Genomic DNA, 16762 nt, shown 5'->3' on the forward strand with positions numbered 1-16762 from the left:
TTAACTTAACATTTAATGAAAACAGAGCATTTTAACAGGTTCTTTGCAGACATGGTTCTAATATTGATTTGCTGTTACCTTATTTTTAAAAGGGGGTGGTGGTGGGGAGATACAGAGGCTAGATTAACCTGGCCCCAACGCTCAGGATCATAACTTACGAGTTACATAACTCTGATGTCCTTGACTGTACAAAGCATCAATTGAAGCCAATAAAGCCTGTTTCTACCAACATATCAAACTTTCTTTTTGCCTTTTAAAACTATAAAATGGGCACGTACCTGAGGCATAGGCTTCAGGCCAATGGGTTTTTAAGGGCTGCTTAAGAACCAGAATGAAGGATACATTCTCCAGTTTAAGGATACATTTTACAGTTCAAAGTATGTTCTTCCTTCTAAAAATGTGACACAAAGAATAATTTATACCAACTGCTTTTTATTATCGAGTTTCAGAAACCTTTCACAAGATGGTAAAAAAAAAAGGGGGGGAGGACTTTACAACCACAGCTAATGTTATTTTTTTCTCCATTGTTCCCAGTCAGCTCCAAACCCATTGTGTGCAAAGCCCATTTTTCCATGCATCTAAATGATAGATACAGGCTATGAAATTCTTTATTCTATTTGTAGCAGCTTACGCAGGTGCAGCCAAACACAAAGCTTCAGGACAAATTGTACACAAACTTTACAATGTGGGATTTGGATTTAAAATATGAAACATAAAATCTACACAAAACTGATAAAAATCAAGCACAGATACCAGGACTGAAACTTATAACCCATGTGTGAAAGGGAGTCTTGTTTCCTTTCAAGTGCTTTATTCTGCTATAGAACAGTCAAAATGAAGATGTAAAGCTTTGTGGTTAGTTTAAATTATACACTCTGTAGATACTATACCAATTTTAAAAGTTACACATAGACCAACAGATGTCCATCAGTTCATCTGGATTGACCAGACACTCCAGCTGGATCGCTGAAAGCAAACCGGGCAAATGTGGAAAGAAAATCCACCTGTGCAATTTGTTTGCAGAGTTTACTGATGGGCACATTGCACTCCTGGTCCATGATGGCTGCTGCTTTCTTCATCAGAGCTATCGTTATAGGCTTCACGCCTCTGACCACCTCCCGAGCCCCGAGTGCTATCAAATTCTTGAAGCTCTACCTCCTCTGTGTCTCCAATTATGTTTGGAACTTCTGGTCTAGATGGCAGAAGATCTTCTAGCTCCTTTATGAAAATCAAAACAAAACAAAAAGGTTAGTTTGTGAGCTATCTTCAACTTCCCTTTGGATACAATCCAAGGTATATGCTTCTTTGAGAGTTAAAATAGATAAATCTAGTGCACTTTAAGCCAGAGATCACAAACTAATGACCCACAGATCAAATATGCAGACATCTTTTGACAACCCAACTACTGCTTAGAAAACAAAAAACCAGAGGTATCTGCCAACATTTAAACGCTGGAAAATTTTACAGAAGACATGCCTTCCTGCATGGAAGGACTAATGCTAAGCTGAAAGGCTGCCTCTTTAGGTGAGGGATCTGGTGTCCACGGAGTCCCAATCCTTCCACCACCAACTTACATCCAGTCTGCTTTAATTCTTTACTATTCCCTGCTTGGCACCATCAACATTTACACCAGCAAGATTTGTTTTTGTTGTTGTTGTTTTGTTTTTTAAGAGAGAGACAAAGATTGTGGGTGGGGGGAGAGGGAGAGAGAGAACCTGAAGCAGGTTCCACATCCGGTGAGGAGCCTGACATGGGGCTTGAAATACAGTTGGATGCTTAAGCAACTGAGCCACCCAGGCACACCAAGCTTTGCTTTTAATAATCACCAGGACGGCCCAACAATCACTCAAATGTTAAAAAATCTTAGCACCAAAAACAAATCAAAGGTGACAAACACCTCACTGTTAAACTTTAAGTAATTTGTTGCTTATATTTAGAGAGAACACTTACAGAAAGCTTGTCTGGGTTGATCCAGTTGTTTTCAGGAAATTGCACATCAAACTTTATGTAGAGATCACCTTTTTCAAAGGGATTACGATACTGTGGCATTCCTTCCCCTCGAACTACACGGACACATCCTATTATTTGAGTAAGTAAAAAGGAAATTATTAGAATTTTACCCAAGAAGAAAGGTGCTCAATAATTCTTTTGAGAGTCACCTACTATAAAAAAATTACAAACTGGAAAAAAAAAAAAACCCAAAAACAAAAACAAAACCACATGGAATCCTGGATTAGACAAAAATCAAGATTTACCTGGTTCAATTACTTTTCCGGGGGGGTATTTCACCACAATCTGACGTCCATCAAGGTGCTTAAATGTGAACTGAAATCCACATAGAGCTTCAACAAGTCCTATCTTATATGTCATGTGCAAGTCATTCCCATCTCTCTGGAACACCTACAAATAAAGCACACAAAACACATTAAAAAAAAAAAATTATGAAGCCATACCGTGTTGTGCTGTGTTCCTTGAAATGATTTCAAAACCTTAATTCTACCATTCATTGTAAAAGCCAAACTGTTGTCATCCCTAATTCCCTAAATTTATATAAAGAAACCTAGCTATTCTCATGTAATATGCTAGAAACATCTATCAGAAAAGCATTGGAGGGGCACCTGGGTGGCTCAGTTGGTTAAGCATCTGCCTTCGGCTCGGGTCCTGATCCCAGGGTCCTGGGATCAAGCCCTGAATTGGGCTCCCTGCTCAGTGGGGAGTCTGCTTCTCCCTCTCCTTCTGCCCTTCCCCCTGCTGGTGCACGCTGTCAAATTATTAAATAAAATCTTAAAAAAAAAAAGGAAAGCATTGGAATTGAGAAAACTGGCTCTAATAAAGCATAGCTGAGGCTCCAAAAAACAGAACCAGAGATATTCTGCAACTGTGGCTCATTTCCTGACCCTGCCTCTGAGCAAAAAAAGGTGTAGACAGGCCAGCAGGATTCTGTAGAAGAGGTTCATCTTCGAAGTGCTCCCCAGACATGACTGTAACAGGGGAAGGGGAGAGCCCAAGTTCAACATAAAAAGCTCAACCACTAAATGGGCTCAATATCATGCTTTACACATGTACAAGTAAGTATTACCTCACCTAAAATTCAAAATTTGCTTAGATGAATATAAATCAAACAGCAGTGCTAACAGTGACTAATTACAATATTAGTCTATGGCTTAGGTAATGCAAAGATTATTCAATAAACATCAAGTATATTTCTGAGCTTTCAACGTGTAGGAAAAATACATCCAATTTCACACATACCTTACTTATAATTTTTGCTTATTAGAATTTACAAATATCTATACTTAGCTTTTGAAATTTAAGATGAAACAAAATTGCAATGAAAGGTCACCTAGATTTTTTTCAATACAAAATAGTCTCTCCTCCAAAGAACAAAACAGATGAACACAGGGGAAGGGAAGGAAAAATAAGACAAAAATAGAGAGGGAGGCAAACCGTAAGAGACTCAACAAAAGGGAAGAAGATTGCTGGAGGGGAGATGGGATAATGGGTGATGGGCATTAAGGAGAGCACTTGATGTAATGAGCACTGGGTGCTATATGCAACTGATGAGGGGCGCATGGGTGGCTCAGTCGTTAAGTGTCTGCCTTCGGCTCAGGTCATGATCCCAGGGTCCTGGGATCGAGCCCCGCATTGGGCTCCCTGCTCCGCGGGAAGCCTGCTTCTCCCTCTCCCACTCCCCCTGCTTGTGTTCCCTCTCTGTGTCTCTCTGTCAAATAAATAAAATCTTAAAAAAAAAAAAAAAAAGCAACTGATGAATCACTGAATTCTACCCCTGAAACTAATAATACAGTGTAAGTTAACTAAACTGAATTTAAATAAAAAAGAAAAAAAGAAAAGAAAAAGAATAATCCTGGCCAGTTTAGTTAGGGAAAAGTGAAAATCTGGAAGATACCCTCTTTTCCCAAATTATCCTCCTAAATTTACCCATGAAGGAAAGTTAATCTCAAACCATTATCTTGATCAGTGGTCCTGGACCAGCAGCCTCAGCAGCACCAGGAAACTTGTTAGGAATGCACATTCTTGGGCCACAGCCCATACCTACTCATCAGAAACCATGGAGGTGGGGCCCAGCAATCTGTAGTTTTTTGGGTTTTTTTAAAGATTTTTTTTTTTTTTTTTTATATTTGACAGAGAGACACAGAGAGAGAGGGAACACAAGCAGGGGGAATGGGAGAGGGAGAAGCAGGCTTCCGGCGGAGCAGGGAGCCCGATGCGGGGCTCGATCCCGGGACCCTGGGATCATGACCTGAGCTGAAGGCAGATGCTTAACGACTGAGCCACCCAGGCGCCCCAATCTGTAGTTTTAATACCAGGTGATTCTAATGTATGTTGAAGTTGGGAACCACAGAATGTATATTACCTATGTGCATTTACTCAAGTGTTTCTCACAGTGGGTGGAAAAATTAAATTCAGTAAGGATTCTTTAACACAGAATGTTTAAATATTTTCATAACTGTAAAATGCTAGTGTTTGTGAACATCTTATAGTATTATTGTTCCAGGAACCATCTATAACCAAATATCCTTTGGTTAAAGCTACATCAGAAGTAGGGAACAAGAGGCACCATGTTCTTGGAAGGGAGCTCAACTTAAAGTGATTCCAACTGAAGATGATATCAGGGTTGTTTTGGGGGGCAGGGAACTGGCGGAGGAGTGAGTTGGCTAGAAAATTTGATGCTAAAATTTGAACAGAGAATAAACAAGGACATTCAGGGAATTTCTGACAAATCAGGTTAATGAGGAGGGACTACCAAGAACCAGACAGTAAAAGACTTAAAGTGGCAATAATTTCTGGAAAACAAAGTACAGAACATAGAGAAGGGACTAACATCACCAGATACTGTGGTTCTTTCCTGTGCAAATGCACAATTGTAGCCATTATCACCAAAACAGACATATGCCTGTACTGAAAGATGAATACACATGATATAAAGCACTCTCAAAATCGAAATGTTTTTTGATCAGAAGATTTCTATGTGGGGAGCCTGGGTGGCTCAGTCGATAAACGCCTGCCTTCAGCTCAGGTCATGATCCCAGGGTCCTGGGATCAAGTCTCACATCAGGCTCCCTGCTCCACGGGGAACCTGCTTCTCCCTCTCCTACTCCCCCTGCTTGTGTTCCCTTTCTCGCTGTGTCTCTGTCAAATAAATAAATATTAAAAAAAAAAGAGAGATTTATATGTTTTAGCTATAGCACCCACCCTAATCTCATGGCCTGACAATTCCTTCAGCACAAACTTTGGGAGTAAAAAAAAAAAAGCCCCAAACAAAATAACTACAAGCTTTTTCATGAACTAGTTGAGACTAGCCAAATTTTCTTAGAAGGCTAACATTTTCAGGGTGCCTGGGTGGCTCAGTCGGTTGAGTGTCCGACTCTTGGTTTCGATTTGGCTAAGGTCAGGTCATGATCCCAGAGTCATGGCATCGGCCCACATCCTGGCTCTGTGCTCACCAGGGAATCTGCTTGAGATTCTCTCGCCCTCCCTCCCCTCTCTGAAATAAATAAATCCTTAAAAAAAAGAAAGGTTAATATTTTCAGTGGTATTAATTAAACAAAAGCCTAAATCTCGGGCTCCAATTTACTTTACTGGTCATAGTAAAACCATGAAGTAACATCCTTTGACCTCTCACCAGCTGAACTTCCACTCTAACCTCTAACATCTCCTATTTTCTACTTTAGACAGTTACATCTGCTGTCTGTTGGAAATTCCATGCAATTCCACCACTTCCAACAATTTTAAGAGGTGACCTTCTTCCAAACGCCTCCCCACAGCCCCAAGAAAGAAAAGCAGTTTATTCTGAGAATCAGATCTCATCTGATTCTACATTATCCTTGAGGGAGGACTACTTTGTATTTAGAAAGCAAAGCCAAGCCCATGGAGCCCAAAGCTAGTACTAAATGGGGAGTCAGAACTTAAATCCTTGTCTCCAAATTCAGTAATCTTATTTTAAAAATCCTAACTCAATTATGTAGCAACACTAAAGACTGAATGTAGGATAAAAAAAGGTTTCACCACCAGTCTGACATACCAAAAACTCTCCTCCAAATAAACATTACTTCTTAACTTCTCCATTACCCTCCTGCTGCTGCATGCCACACACCATTTGGTAACTGTCCTCAAACTATTCCAATGATAGATCAATGAAAATACCCACATGTTGTCTGTACCGTCTTACAATACAGTTTATACCCAAGCATATTATAAACATCTCAATTACCTAGCTATCTTTCTGCCTTTCTGCCTTGTTATATGGTGTTGTGCATGAAAGGCATGATTGAACAAATGAAGAAATGGCTACAATGCCAGGTAACAGAGAATCTTTTAAAAGAGTTACAGCTCTTTTTGGGGCTCCTGGGTGGCTCAGTCAGTTGAGCGTCCAGACTCTTGCTTTCGGCTCAGGTCCTGATCTCAGGGTTGTGAGATCAAGCCCCATGTTGGGCTCTGCACTGAGTGTGGAGTCTGCTTGAGATTTGCTCTCCCTCTGCCCCTCCGCCCAACTCGGTCTTTCTCAAATAAATAAATAAATCTTTGGGGGAAAACAACTACAGGGTTACAAATATTTCAACCTACAAGACCCTAAAGCAGAATTCTAGGAATTACCATTTTTTAGCAAGCAGGAAGCCCTTGCTATTTGTACGTTTGGCAATATCCACAAAGGGCCTATATATATATATAGTAATTTATAGCTTTGCTGAGGTAAGAAATTTATCCTGAGAAAGGTTAGTATAGGAGAGCAAGCCACAATCTAGTTAGAGAATTAATCTAACCAATCTAATTCCCAGAATCTACATCTCAATATGGCTTTACTCTCTATTAGATTCTTTAAGTGATTTTTAAAATTTACCTTACTTGTAGAAATCACCACCAAAAGGGAGAAAATTTCAGTACAAACTAAAAAGGTGGTTGACTTGTGATATAAGGACCTTCAGAGAAACTCAAGTCAATGTGGTCAAGTACAATGCCAGAACCCTGTCAAAAATCAGAATCTGGGTGATTACTAAAGAGGTTTCCTGAATAGCTCCAGATACAGTCTTCAAGAATAAATGCCCCCAGTATACTCTATAGCACATTAAAAAATACACGTGTGGGGGCACCTGGGTGGCTCATTCGGTAAACTGTCTGCCTTCAGCTCAGGTCAGGTCACGATCCCAGGGTCCTGGGATTGAGCCCTGCATCAGGCTCCCTGCTCAGCAGGGAACCTGCTTCTCGCTCTCCCTTTGTTGCTCCCCCTGCTTGTGCTCTCCCGCTCGGTCAAATAAATAAATAAAATCTTAAAAAAAAAAAAAAATACACATGCAATGGTATAATCAAAATAATATACGCTAGACCAGATCGTTGGACCAATTAATTATGCCTTGTACATAACATACAATATATATCCAAAATAATAATAATAATTATTTTTAAGATTTCATTTATTTGAGAGAGCATGCATATTCAAGCACAAGCAGGGGTGGGGGGAGGGGCAGAGGGAGAGGGAGAAGCAGACTCTCAACTGAGCAGGAAGGCTGATTTGGGCTCGATCCCAGGACCCCAAGATCATGACCTGAGCGGAAGGCAGATGCTTAACCAACTGAGTCACCCAGCTGCCGCCAAAATAATTTTTCTTAAACTGCAGAACCTTTTAAGAAAAGCTCACATGGTGGGCGCCTGGGTGGCTTAGTTTGTTAAGCGACTGCCTTCGGCTCAGGTCATTATCCTGGAGTCCCGGGATCGAGTCCCACCCACATCGGGCTCCCTGCTCAGCAGGGAGTCTGCTTCTCCCTCTGACCCTCCTCCCTCTCATGCTCTCTGTCTCTCATTCTCTCTCTCGCAAATAAATAAAATCTTAAAAAAAATTAAAAAAAAAAAGAAAAAAAGAAAAAAAAGAAAAGCTCACATGGTTAACCCAATATGTAAAAACTAATCTAGAGAGCAGCACTGAAGATTGAAGCCCTATCTACCACTCACCCCCTATCAAAGGAGTTTCACAATGAAAAATAAGCTGCCTTAGATAATCTGGTCCAATGCCCTTCTTTTTTTTTTTTTTTAAGATTTTATTTATTAGAGAGAGAGAGACAGTGAGAGAGGGAACACAAGCAGGGGGAGTGGGAGAGGGAGAAGCAGCCTTCCCGCAGAGCAGGGAGCCCGATGCGGGGCTCGATCCCAGGACCCTGGGATCATGACCTGAGCCGAAGGCAGACGCTTAACGACTGAGCCCCCCAAGCGCCCCAATGCCCTTATTTTCATACAAGGAAACTGGGGTATAACCACAACAGGATTACTTAAGATTATAGTGCTAATCAATGGCTGAGCTGGAACCAAAACTGACTCCTTTTCAGTGCTTCTGAAAGCACCTGCTTTGGTCTACTAAGCAAGTCAGTTCTTATAAACTCAGCCCAACCACTTAACTTCATTTATGTTCAATGTTGTTCCAAAGAACCCAAAAAGATCTAAACCTGTATCTTGACCACAAGGCCCATTTCTGAATAAAACAAAAATCAAACAAACAAACAAACAAAAAGGAAATTACCTCATGTTCCTTCTCTTGTAGCAAAAGAACAATGTCTCCTGGTTCCACTCCTGGGGCCTGATCTGCTTCCCCAGTGAATGTAATTCTCTGTCCATGTTTCATGCCTTTGTCTACGTGGACTTCAAGAATCTTGACCTCTTTAATCACCTTCTTCCCCTCACATTTTTTACAGCGGTCCTTTTCATTAATTACCTCTCCTAGAAAGAGAGTAACATTAAAACTTCCAGCAAGAGTACTACATTGCACTCTTAAGATACGTCTTAATAATGTTTTTATTCATTAAATAAATGTTCTGCATTTAATTGCTATCTAAAGTTTTATTTATTTTTGTTTATTTTATATATTTTTTTAAAGATTACATTTATTCATATGAGACAGAGAGAGAGAGAGAGAGAGCACGAGCAGAGGGAGAGGCAGAGGGAGAGGGAGAAGCAGGCTCCCCGCCGAGCCAGGAGCCCAACGTGAGGCTCAATTCCAGGACCCTGGGATCATGACCTGAGCCGAAGGCAGACGCTTAACAATCTGAGCCACCCAGGTGCCCCTAAAGTTTTGTTTAAATTATCATTCTTAATAACAGAAACTCACATCTTACTACAGGTTACCTGAAGGACACAGCTACCTGGTTCCCTCTATTTCAAAGAAACGTTATGAGAAATGTAATGTATCTTAAACAATACTGTCTTGGCTCCTGACTCTATTTCCTAAAGTTAAAACAAAGCCTAAGGTTCAAGGAAAAAAAATGGGTGGTCAGATGCTGAAGCTTCTACAAGTGCTACTTCCTTTTTTGTTTTCAGGCTTGGTTTCAAGTAAGTTTAACTCTGCTGACAGAGACAACCCAAATAAAAACTTAAATATCTTTTATGGCTCATTATTACATTGTATAGTTGGTAGGTGATTTTATTTATTTCCTAGACTAACCCCTGCTCAGATGTCCTATTATGGATCTTCCTTTTATTTAGGTACGCTATCACTGAGAAATTTCCAAAACCAATTAAGAAATGGCTAAATTTTAGCTGACACTGAGTACCCCCATACCACGTTTAGGACAACACAGCTTCTTTTCTATGTGTTCTTCTGAAACATTTAATTAGTGGTATAATAAAGTAAAACTGAAGTTCTACATGTGAAAAAATAGCATTGATTTCTACTGGCTGATTATTGGCACACTTTAATGCTTAGGTAACATGTATAATTAATGACTTCAGGGACTATTTCTAGAACATTGCTTTCAAAAAGTATGTTCTGCAAAACACCAGTTTCTCATAATGGAATGGCACATGGGTAAAGATTTCAGTAAACTTTGGTTTCTTGATAGCAGGAACTGTTAGGAGGCTTTAATAAGGTAAGGTGCACTGAGACTTTCCAGGAGGGGAATATAATATGCAGTTTCTCCATTATTTCACCACTTCCTGGAGTAATTTGGAAAAAGATGGTCTGGAACTGTGCTATCCAATATGGTAGCCACCAGCCATCTGTGACTATTTAAAGTTTAAATTAATTAAAATTAAAAATTCAGTTCCTCAGTCACACTAGCTACATTTCATGTACTGAATAGTCACAGGTGGCCAGTGGTGACCATACTCAACATTGCATATATAGAACATCTCCATCATTGTAGGAAAATTTTACTAGATGGCACTGCTCTAGAACAAGGTCTGGTAAACTAAAACCCCAGGCCAAATTGGGTATGCCCTTGTTTTTATAAGAAATGTTTACCTGGAAGTCAGTCATGCCCATTTGGTTATATATTGTCTATGGCTAAAAAGCGCTACAAGGACAGAGGTGAGTAGTAGTTTCAGAAATCACTCTGAGCCTAAGTATTTCAAAGTCATTCAAAACCTAAAGTATTTACTTCTGTGAGAAGCTTCAATTCCCCTTACCTATCCTTAAAAGCTAGCTAAAGCTTACAGTAAAATCTTCCACTTATCAGAATAACTAAACAATTTGCTGTCTCCCTCTTTATCAAATATAACCTTTAATAATATAAAGGGACAAAGGACTTTGCCCATCCTTTCGGAACTAAAGACTAACATTTCATTGAACATAATATAAATTTACTGTCTGTGTTCACTGGGCCTATGCATAATAGAATAATTATTTTCACATTCTTCGTTTAGAACTCTGTATCTTTTCTTTAATAAGATGAATACAAACACATATTAAAAAAGAAAAATTGTAAGCCTCTCCAATTCCTGCATTTCTAATCCATTTCAACATAAAAGCAGAGAAGTATTGGCATGCATACCTTCTCCATTACAGTCAGAACACACAGACTGCATCTGTTGTACCATTCCTGGAGCCAGCTGTCTGATCATGATGCGTACACCTCGACCCCGACAAGCACTACACTTCTGAACAGCTCCAGACTTTCCACCTTGGCTAAAGCAAGCAAATACATAAATTAGATTTTTGCCCACGGACCATTCCATTGGCCATGACCAACAGGAAATGTGCTTTTTACCTTCATCTTCAACCCCCAATGACTACTATTTAAACTGACTTTCAAATGTATCAGAAAATGTTCTGTGTTGGGTAGTTTAAATCATGAACAATTTTTACCTGGTATAGACTAAAAGTGCCACTGAAAGAACAGATGGAAATTTATTTCATAAACCTGAACACACACTTACCCACTGCATGCACTACAGAGTACATTCTTGCTAAGTTGTAGTTTGGTTGTCTTGCCATTATACAGATCTTCTAAAGACACTCTGGGGAGAAAAGAATTAGGTCCAATCAAATTTTGCCAAGTTCTCCTAAATACAAGATATAAATGACCGCTGATACAGCAAATTCCACTATAACCTTTTAAAGAATTCAAAATCATCTTACATTAATTAAGTCAACTGATCGAAGTTTTATTTTGTGGCTCAAATAAGCAGAAGACTTTTATGATTATGGACAGTATCCATGGTGCTCAAAGCCACAACCTACAGGATCAGGCTAACAATTTGTTATGCTACATTTTCTGACAGAGCTGATAACTGAACAAACTCAAGCATCACAACCTTCTTCTGGCCTCAGGCAGGAGGCCCTCCATCTAATCCAACCCTCTGAATGAGGTATAATTATTATCCTCATTTTACAAGACAAAACTGAACAGACGGGTTAACTTGCCTTACTTAATCACATAGGCAGCTTGGTTCCAGAGTCCATGCTCTACTAAAGGCTTTGCTCCCCCCAAGGACAATTTTTAGAAAAGTGACAAAGTTATATTATAACTTATGGGAGTTATATGCAACTTAGATAGAGTATGTCTCAAAAACAAAACAAAAGTAACCTTATCAGCAGTGTGACAGAGAGGAGGGAAAGGTTTTCAACAGGGAGCCTAGAAGCTTAAGAGGTCTTAAGGACCCACAGACTTATAATCAAAATTATATATTTGAACTTTTACCAAATTTCCAAAGGGGTCTATCATCAAAAATAAATAAATAAATAAATAAATAAAAAAAAAGGAGAGTTTAAAAGCCTATTAAAAATGCGTAACTGATAAAACCCAATTCGCCTTTATATAGCATATTTGAATTACAGGACCATTCATTTTCAAACTAACCTCAAAAAAATCTATGTATATCAAGTCTCAAAAATACTATTCTTTTAGGATCTGAAAGCAATGCTTTTAATGTGGTTTTACCCTTCTGTGTTTTTAAAACTCCTTTAGCAGTGAAGATTTACTTTAAAATAGAGGAACAACTGTTAAAAGTATTTTGCAAAGCACCTATACTATTTATATTGTGGCATTCAAACTTTCCCCAAATCATTATTTCAAGCTTAAATTTATACGTTCTAGGCAGTATAAGAATAAAACACTGATGGACAAAACATTACCAACACTTTCAAATAATAACATAGCTACAGCTTAATCAGACAAAAGCAACTGGCTGCATCTGTCTTTTATACTCATAACAATCTTTAACCAAATCATCTACATAAAACGAAGAGGTAGATCTTTTCCTCCTTACATATTAAATTACACTTAGTATGCAAAACCACTACCTAAGAGGCCAGAAAAACACACACTTCAACAAACATGGCCAATGAAGGAAAAATGTGGGTAATGGTCTGGCCAAGCTGGCACTCTCCACCAATGGTGCTAAACTGGCACAATCCTTTACAAGGCAATTTAGTTGTATTTATCAGGCTCAAAACACTGATGCCTGCCTGAGAATTTCTGCCAAGAAAAGACAAAGCTGTATATAAAGATACTCAAAGCAGCTATTTACTACAGAAAAAAATTGGCAACATCCTCTAGAAAAGGTGAATGCTTGAATGGAATTGAATATTATAAAGACACCCAAAATGAAATCTTCTTTTTTTTTTTTTTTTATTTATTTGAGAGAGAGAGAATGAGAGAGCAAGCACATGAGAGGGGGGAGGGTCAGAGGGAGAAGCAGACTCCCTGCCGAGCAGGGAGCCCGATGCGGGACTCGATCCAGGGACTCCAGGATCATGACCTGAGCCGAAGGCAGTCGCTTAACCAACTGAGCCACCCAGGCGCCCCAAAATGAAATCTTCTAATAGGTAAATTTTAAATAATGTTAAAAGAAAATAGCATTTGCGGTATACGATGAAAAAAATTTTAAAGTATATATTAATTTTTTAAGACACAGCAAGTACTTTCTTGATCTTATTTACTTCTTAAATTACTTTTGTATCAAAGAAAAAAAAACTAATCACACTGTACAACTATTACTCTTGGAATAATATCCAAATGATAATTTCTGAGGATAAAGTCTTTTAAAATACAAATTTAAGAATGAGATCCAAACAATGTAGAAGTTTACACTTCCTCTAATCTACTCAAACATATAAATTAGGTAATATGAAATATCTTAAATAAACACTTGAAAGTCTATGGCATTTGCTAGTAAAACCATTATTGGTTCATGAAAAGAGGATAAAAGACCTCACAAACTTTGCAAAGTAAAATAGCTATTTTCATACTGTAGAGGGCTCATGGGCTCACAGTCTAAGACCAAGGTCAGACACCATTCATATGTTGGCAGGTTAATGTCAGGCTAGAAGCCAGCAAGCTCCACGGAAACCAATTTAGGAGAGTTCACATGGAAGATCAAGTAATGAGTGACTGTAACATGTAAACAAACTAGTCAGAGTCACTCACTGTGTTAAGTTTTTAAATAAAAAGTAACTTGGAAAATTTAAATACTTAAAAAGAAAATAATCTTCATAATTGAAATTTTAAATCACGTAGTAACAAGCGGCTTCAGACCAATATAACAAAACCATCTGCCTCCTCTGTAGAAATATCAACCATCCTTTAAGATCTATAGCAAAATACAAACACCCAGGTTATCAAATTTAATTTAGTCACCCAATGAGGATAGTAAGGAGATGGAAGATTTTTTTTCTGACAATAGGACGTTTTTGATACCTTTATCTTTACTAAGCATTACTATTTGAAAAAATAGTACTTAATATTTTTTTAAAAAAGAAAAAAAGATATTCACTTAAGTGGATGCATCATGTCTTCTCCTCTTCTTCTGCCATTTCGACTTCTACTCTGATTGCCCATGAAGCCGAACAATCCCCCACCAAAAATGTGAGAGAAAATATCATCCATGCCACCACCTCCACCGCTACCTTCCCGAAGACCTTGTTCTCCATATCTGTCATATAATTCACGCTTCTCAGGATTTGACAGTACTTCATATGCAAAACTGATTTCTTTGAACTATAAAAGAAAAAAAAGTAACAAGGAAAACAACTGGATTTTCAAATAGAGGGGTAGGGCAAAGGCTACAGGAATCTGGAATCCAATTATTCTAACAAAAGCTATAAATTACCTTTGGTTTGATTCTGGTCCTATCTCCCACCTACCACTGCCTGGAATGTTAGCATTCCCATTACAAAACCAAAATACTCTCCATGTAAAAATTTGGCTCTATGGTAAGAGATGGGACTTTTCTTGACTTTTTTCAAGCAGGGCAATTTAAAACAAACCTCATGGGGCAAAGTCTCAAATAACTTACTTTGTCACCAGCATTTGGATTCTTATCAGGATGGTATTCCTTGGCTAACTTTCTGTATGCCTTCAATAAAAAAGAAAATTAAAAAAAAAAGGTTACATACAAAATCTGATTTAAAGATTTGAGTACTAAATATCCATTTTTCTGAGAAGCAATGTTTTAAAATCAAACCTTCCAAAAACATCTTTTATTCATTGAGACTGACAAACTGGATTCGTAAGCTGAGAAAATATCTCAGTATTGTTTACTAATTTATCCACCTCAATACTGTTTACTCACTAACCAAAAACAAAATATCGAAAAATTTCATATTTTCACTATTGTCAAATGTCTTTGATGGCCAGTAACCAGACCAAGAAAACTCTAATGAACGCTAAAGACATGATTGTTAAGTTTGTTAAAACTGCGAAATATTTTAACTAAAAATTAAGCTAAGGTAAGAACCTCTGCTCAGGATGGCTCCTGCCTTCCCTCTAATTGAAACATCAAGAGAAGCTCCTTTTATTTTTTCATATGGCGGATTAATCAGGGTATTAATTAACTGGAGTAACTTCAGTCTTCCTAAAGTTGCATACATTTAGGTGGCTAGAATATACTGCACTTAAGTCTTTATTCACAGACACATGAATTATATAATACAGACTAGCATTTCCGGTAAGGTAACAGGAAGTCCATTTTACTCTCAACTCTACCCGTCCCGATGCCTAAGGAGCAGTCTCATTTTTTCTCAGCTTACAAATCTGGATACTCTAAGCTCGGTGAAGACCGAGTAGGGCTCAGTGAAATGCCGCAAGTGCTCTGAAATCCTGAGATCAAAGATTCGCAGCACTGCAGACAGCAATAAGGCCTTATATTTATTTTTAGTGTACACTCAGGTGTTTGGCTGGTACCCACGACTTATTCCTGAACCGAGTACAGAAACATCTAGGTTACCTGCCCACAGAACAATACACCCAAACAGAGACCCACGGGGCGGTGGGCGAAGGAGGAAGAGTGGGAGGTGCTCCTGCGGCTGCGGCACCCAGGAAACATCCCCAACCGCCCGGAGGCGCCGGCGGGGGCGGCCTCAACCCTCCCGCCAGGCCCTAGACCCAGCCCGGACTCGGCTCCGAAGCCGACGACCGCGGCGTGGACAACTTCTCCCCCGAGGCCGGGATGCGCTGCGCGCCTCTGTCCAACCTGTTTTTCCAGGGTGATGACCTCCGCGCGGGGAGGGCCGCGCAGGCTGCAGCCTCCCGGGAGCGCCCGGCCTCCGGCGCCCGCCGGGGGAGGGAGGAAAGAAGCGTTCTCGTCGTGTTTGCGCAGAGGCGGGTTTTATTTGCTGCATTTGCGGGCAGGCGGGGCCGACGGCCCAAGGTCAGCCGAGGCCGGTCTCGCTGCCGCCGCCGCCCCCCAGCCTGAGCCCGCCACGTCCGGCGCCGGCTCGTGGGCAGCCCCGTAGCGCGGCCTGGCCGCCTCAGCCAAGCAGGCCCGCGCCCCTCACACCCTGCCCGGCCGTCCCGCTCCCCACTACCTTCTTCAGCTCGTTCTCGCTGGCGCCGGGCGGGACGCCCAGGATGTCGTATAGCTTGGTGTCGGCCACGTTTGCCATGGCGGCCGGCCGGGCAGCGCTTAGGGAAGAAGGCGACGGAGCGGACGGAGCGAAGTCAGGCCCACAGCGGCGTCGGCGGCAGCGCAGGCCAAGGAAGACAGCGAGGGGGAAGAGGGGCGGGGCTGAACTTTGACCCGGCGCACGGCGCGCCGTGACGTCGCTGCGCGGTGTCCGCCCCTGAACCCTCGGCCCCGGCCGTTGGGGGTCGTGGTGGTGAAGGACCCGGCGGAAGGCTCGCTTTTCCTCAGGGTCCAGTCACCGGGGCGGGGGTCTAGCGTAGAAACTGAGAGAACTGTGACCCGCGCTTTCCAAGAATTCGGCTCTCTGCGAAAGGCGTTTATGGAGGGTGCTGAGGGGATGAAGAGGCCACTCCCTCGGTCAGCTTCGAGTCCGGCGGGCGAGAAAACCAGGCCGGGCCCCCGCGGGAAGCCCCGCAGAGGTCGTCCTCCGAATCCGAGATGCCGCAGGTGGACCCTCTGCGTCTGGTTCCCTCGGGGTTTAAGATGAAAAACAGCACCTGGGTGTGTGTGTGTCTTTGTTTCTTGTCGTGTGTGTTTTGTATTAAGAAATTTTTAAACATTCACTAAAAGTAGTATGTTGCACCGAAGAGTACAACAGTTAGCTACATCTTACCGATTTTGTTTATCTCCTCCCACC

At 40.7% G+C, this 16762-nt stretch overlaps 1 protein-coding gene and 1 long non-coding RNA gene across 2 annotated transcripts in view; one reads left to right on the forward strand and one right to left on the reverse strand.

The window, feature by feature from the left end:
• DNAJA2 (DnaJ heat shock protein family (Hsp40) member A2) lies at window positions 1–16584 on the reverse strand. Its single transcript, XM_032424245.1, has 9 exons — window positions 16028–16584; window positions 14518–14577; window positions 13996–14219; window positions 11158–11238; window positions 10773–10906; window positions 8528–8724; window positions 2256–2400; window positions 1951–2078; window positions 1–1218 (listed from the first exon to the last, which is right to left on the reverse strand). Exons 1-9 carry the CDS (start codon window positions 16103–16105, stop codon window positions 1027–1029), a joined length of 1239 nt encoding a protein of 412 aa, XP_032280136.1. The 5' UTR covers window positions 16106–16584; the 3' UTR covers window positions 1–1026.
• LOC116644572 overlaps window positions 16543–16762 on the forward strand; it is a 26212-nt gene continuing 25992 nt past the window's right edge. The window contains exon 1 of the long non-coding RNA XR_004301784.1: window positions 16543–16626. This is a non-coding gene — a long non-coding RNA (uncharacterized LOC116644572). The remainder of the gene's footprint in view (window positions 16627–16762) is intronic.

The sequence above is a fragment of the Phoca vitulina genome, unplaced genomic scaffold (genome assembly GCF_004348235.1).
Source record: "Phoca vitulina isolate PV1807 unplaced genomic scaffold, GSC_HSeal_1.0 scaffold30, whole genome shotgun sequence".
In the NCBI taxonomy this organism is placed as follows: Eukaryota; Metazoa; Chordata; class Mammalia; order Carnivora; family Phocidae; genus Phoca; species Phoca vitulina.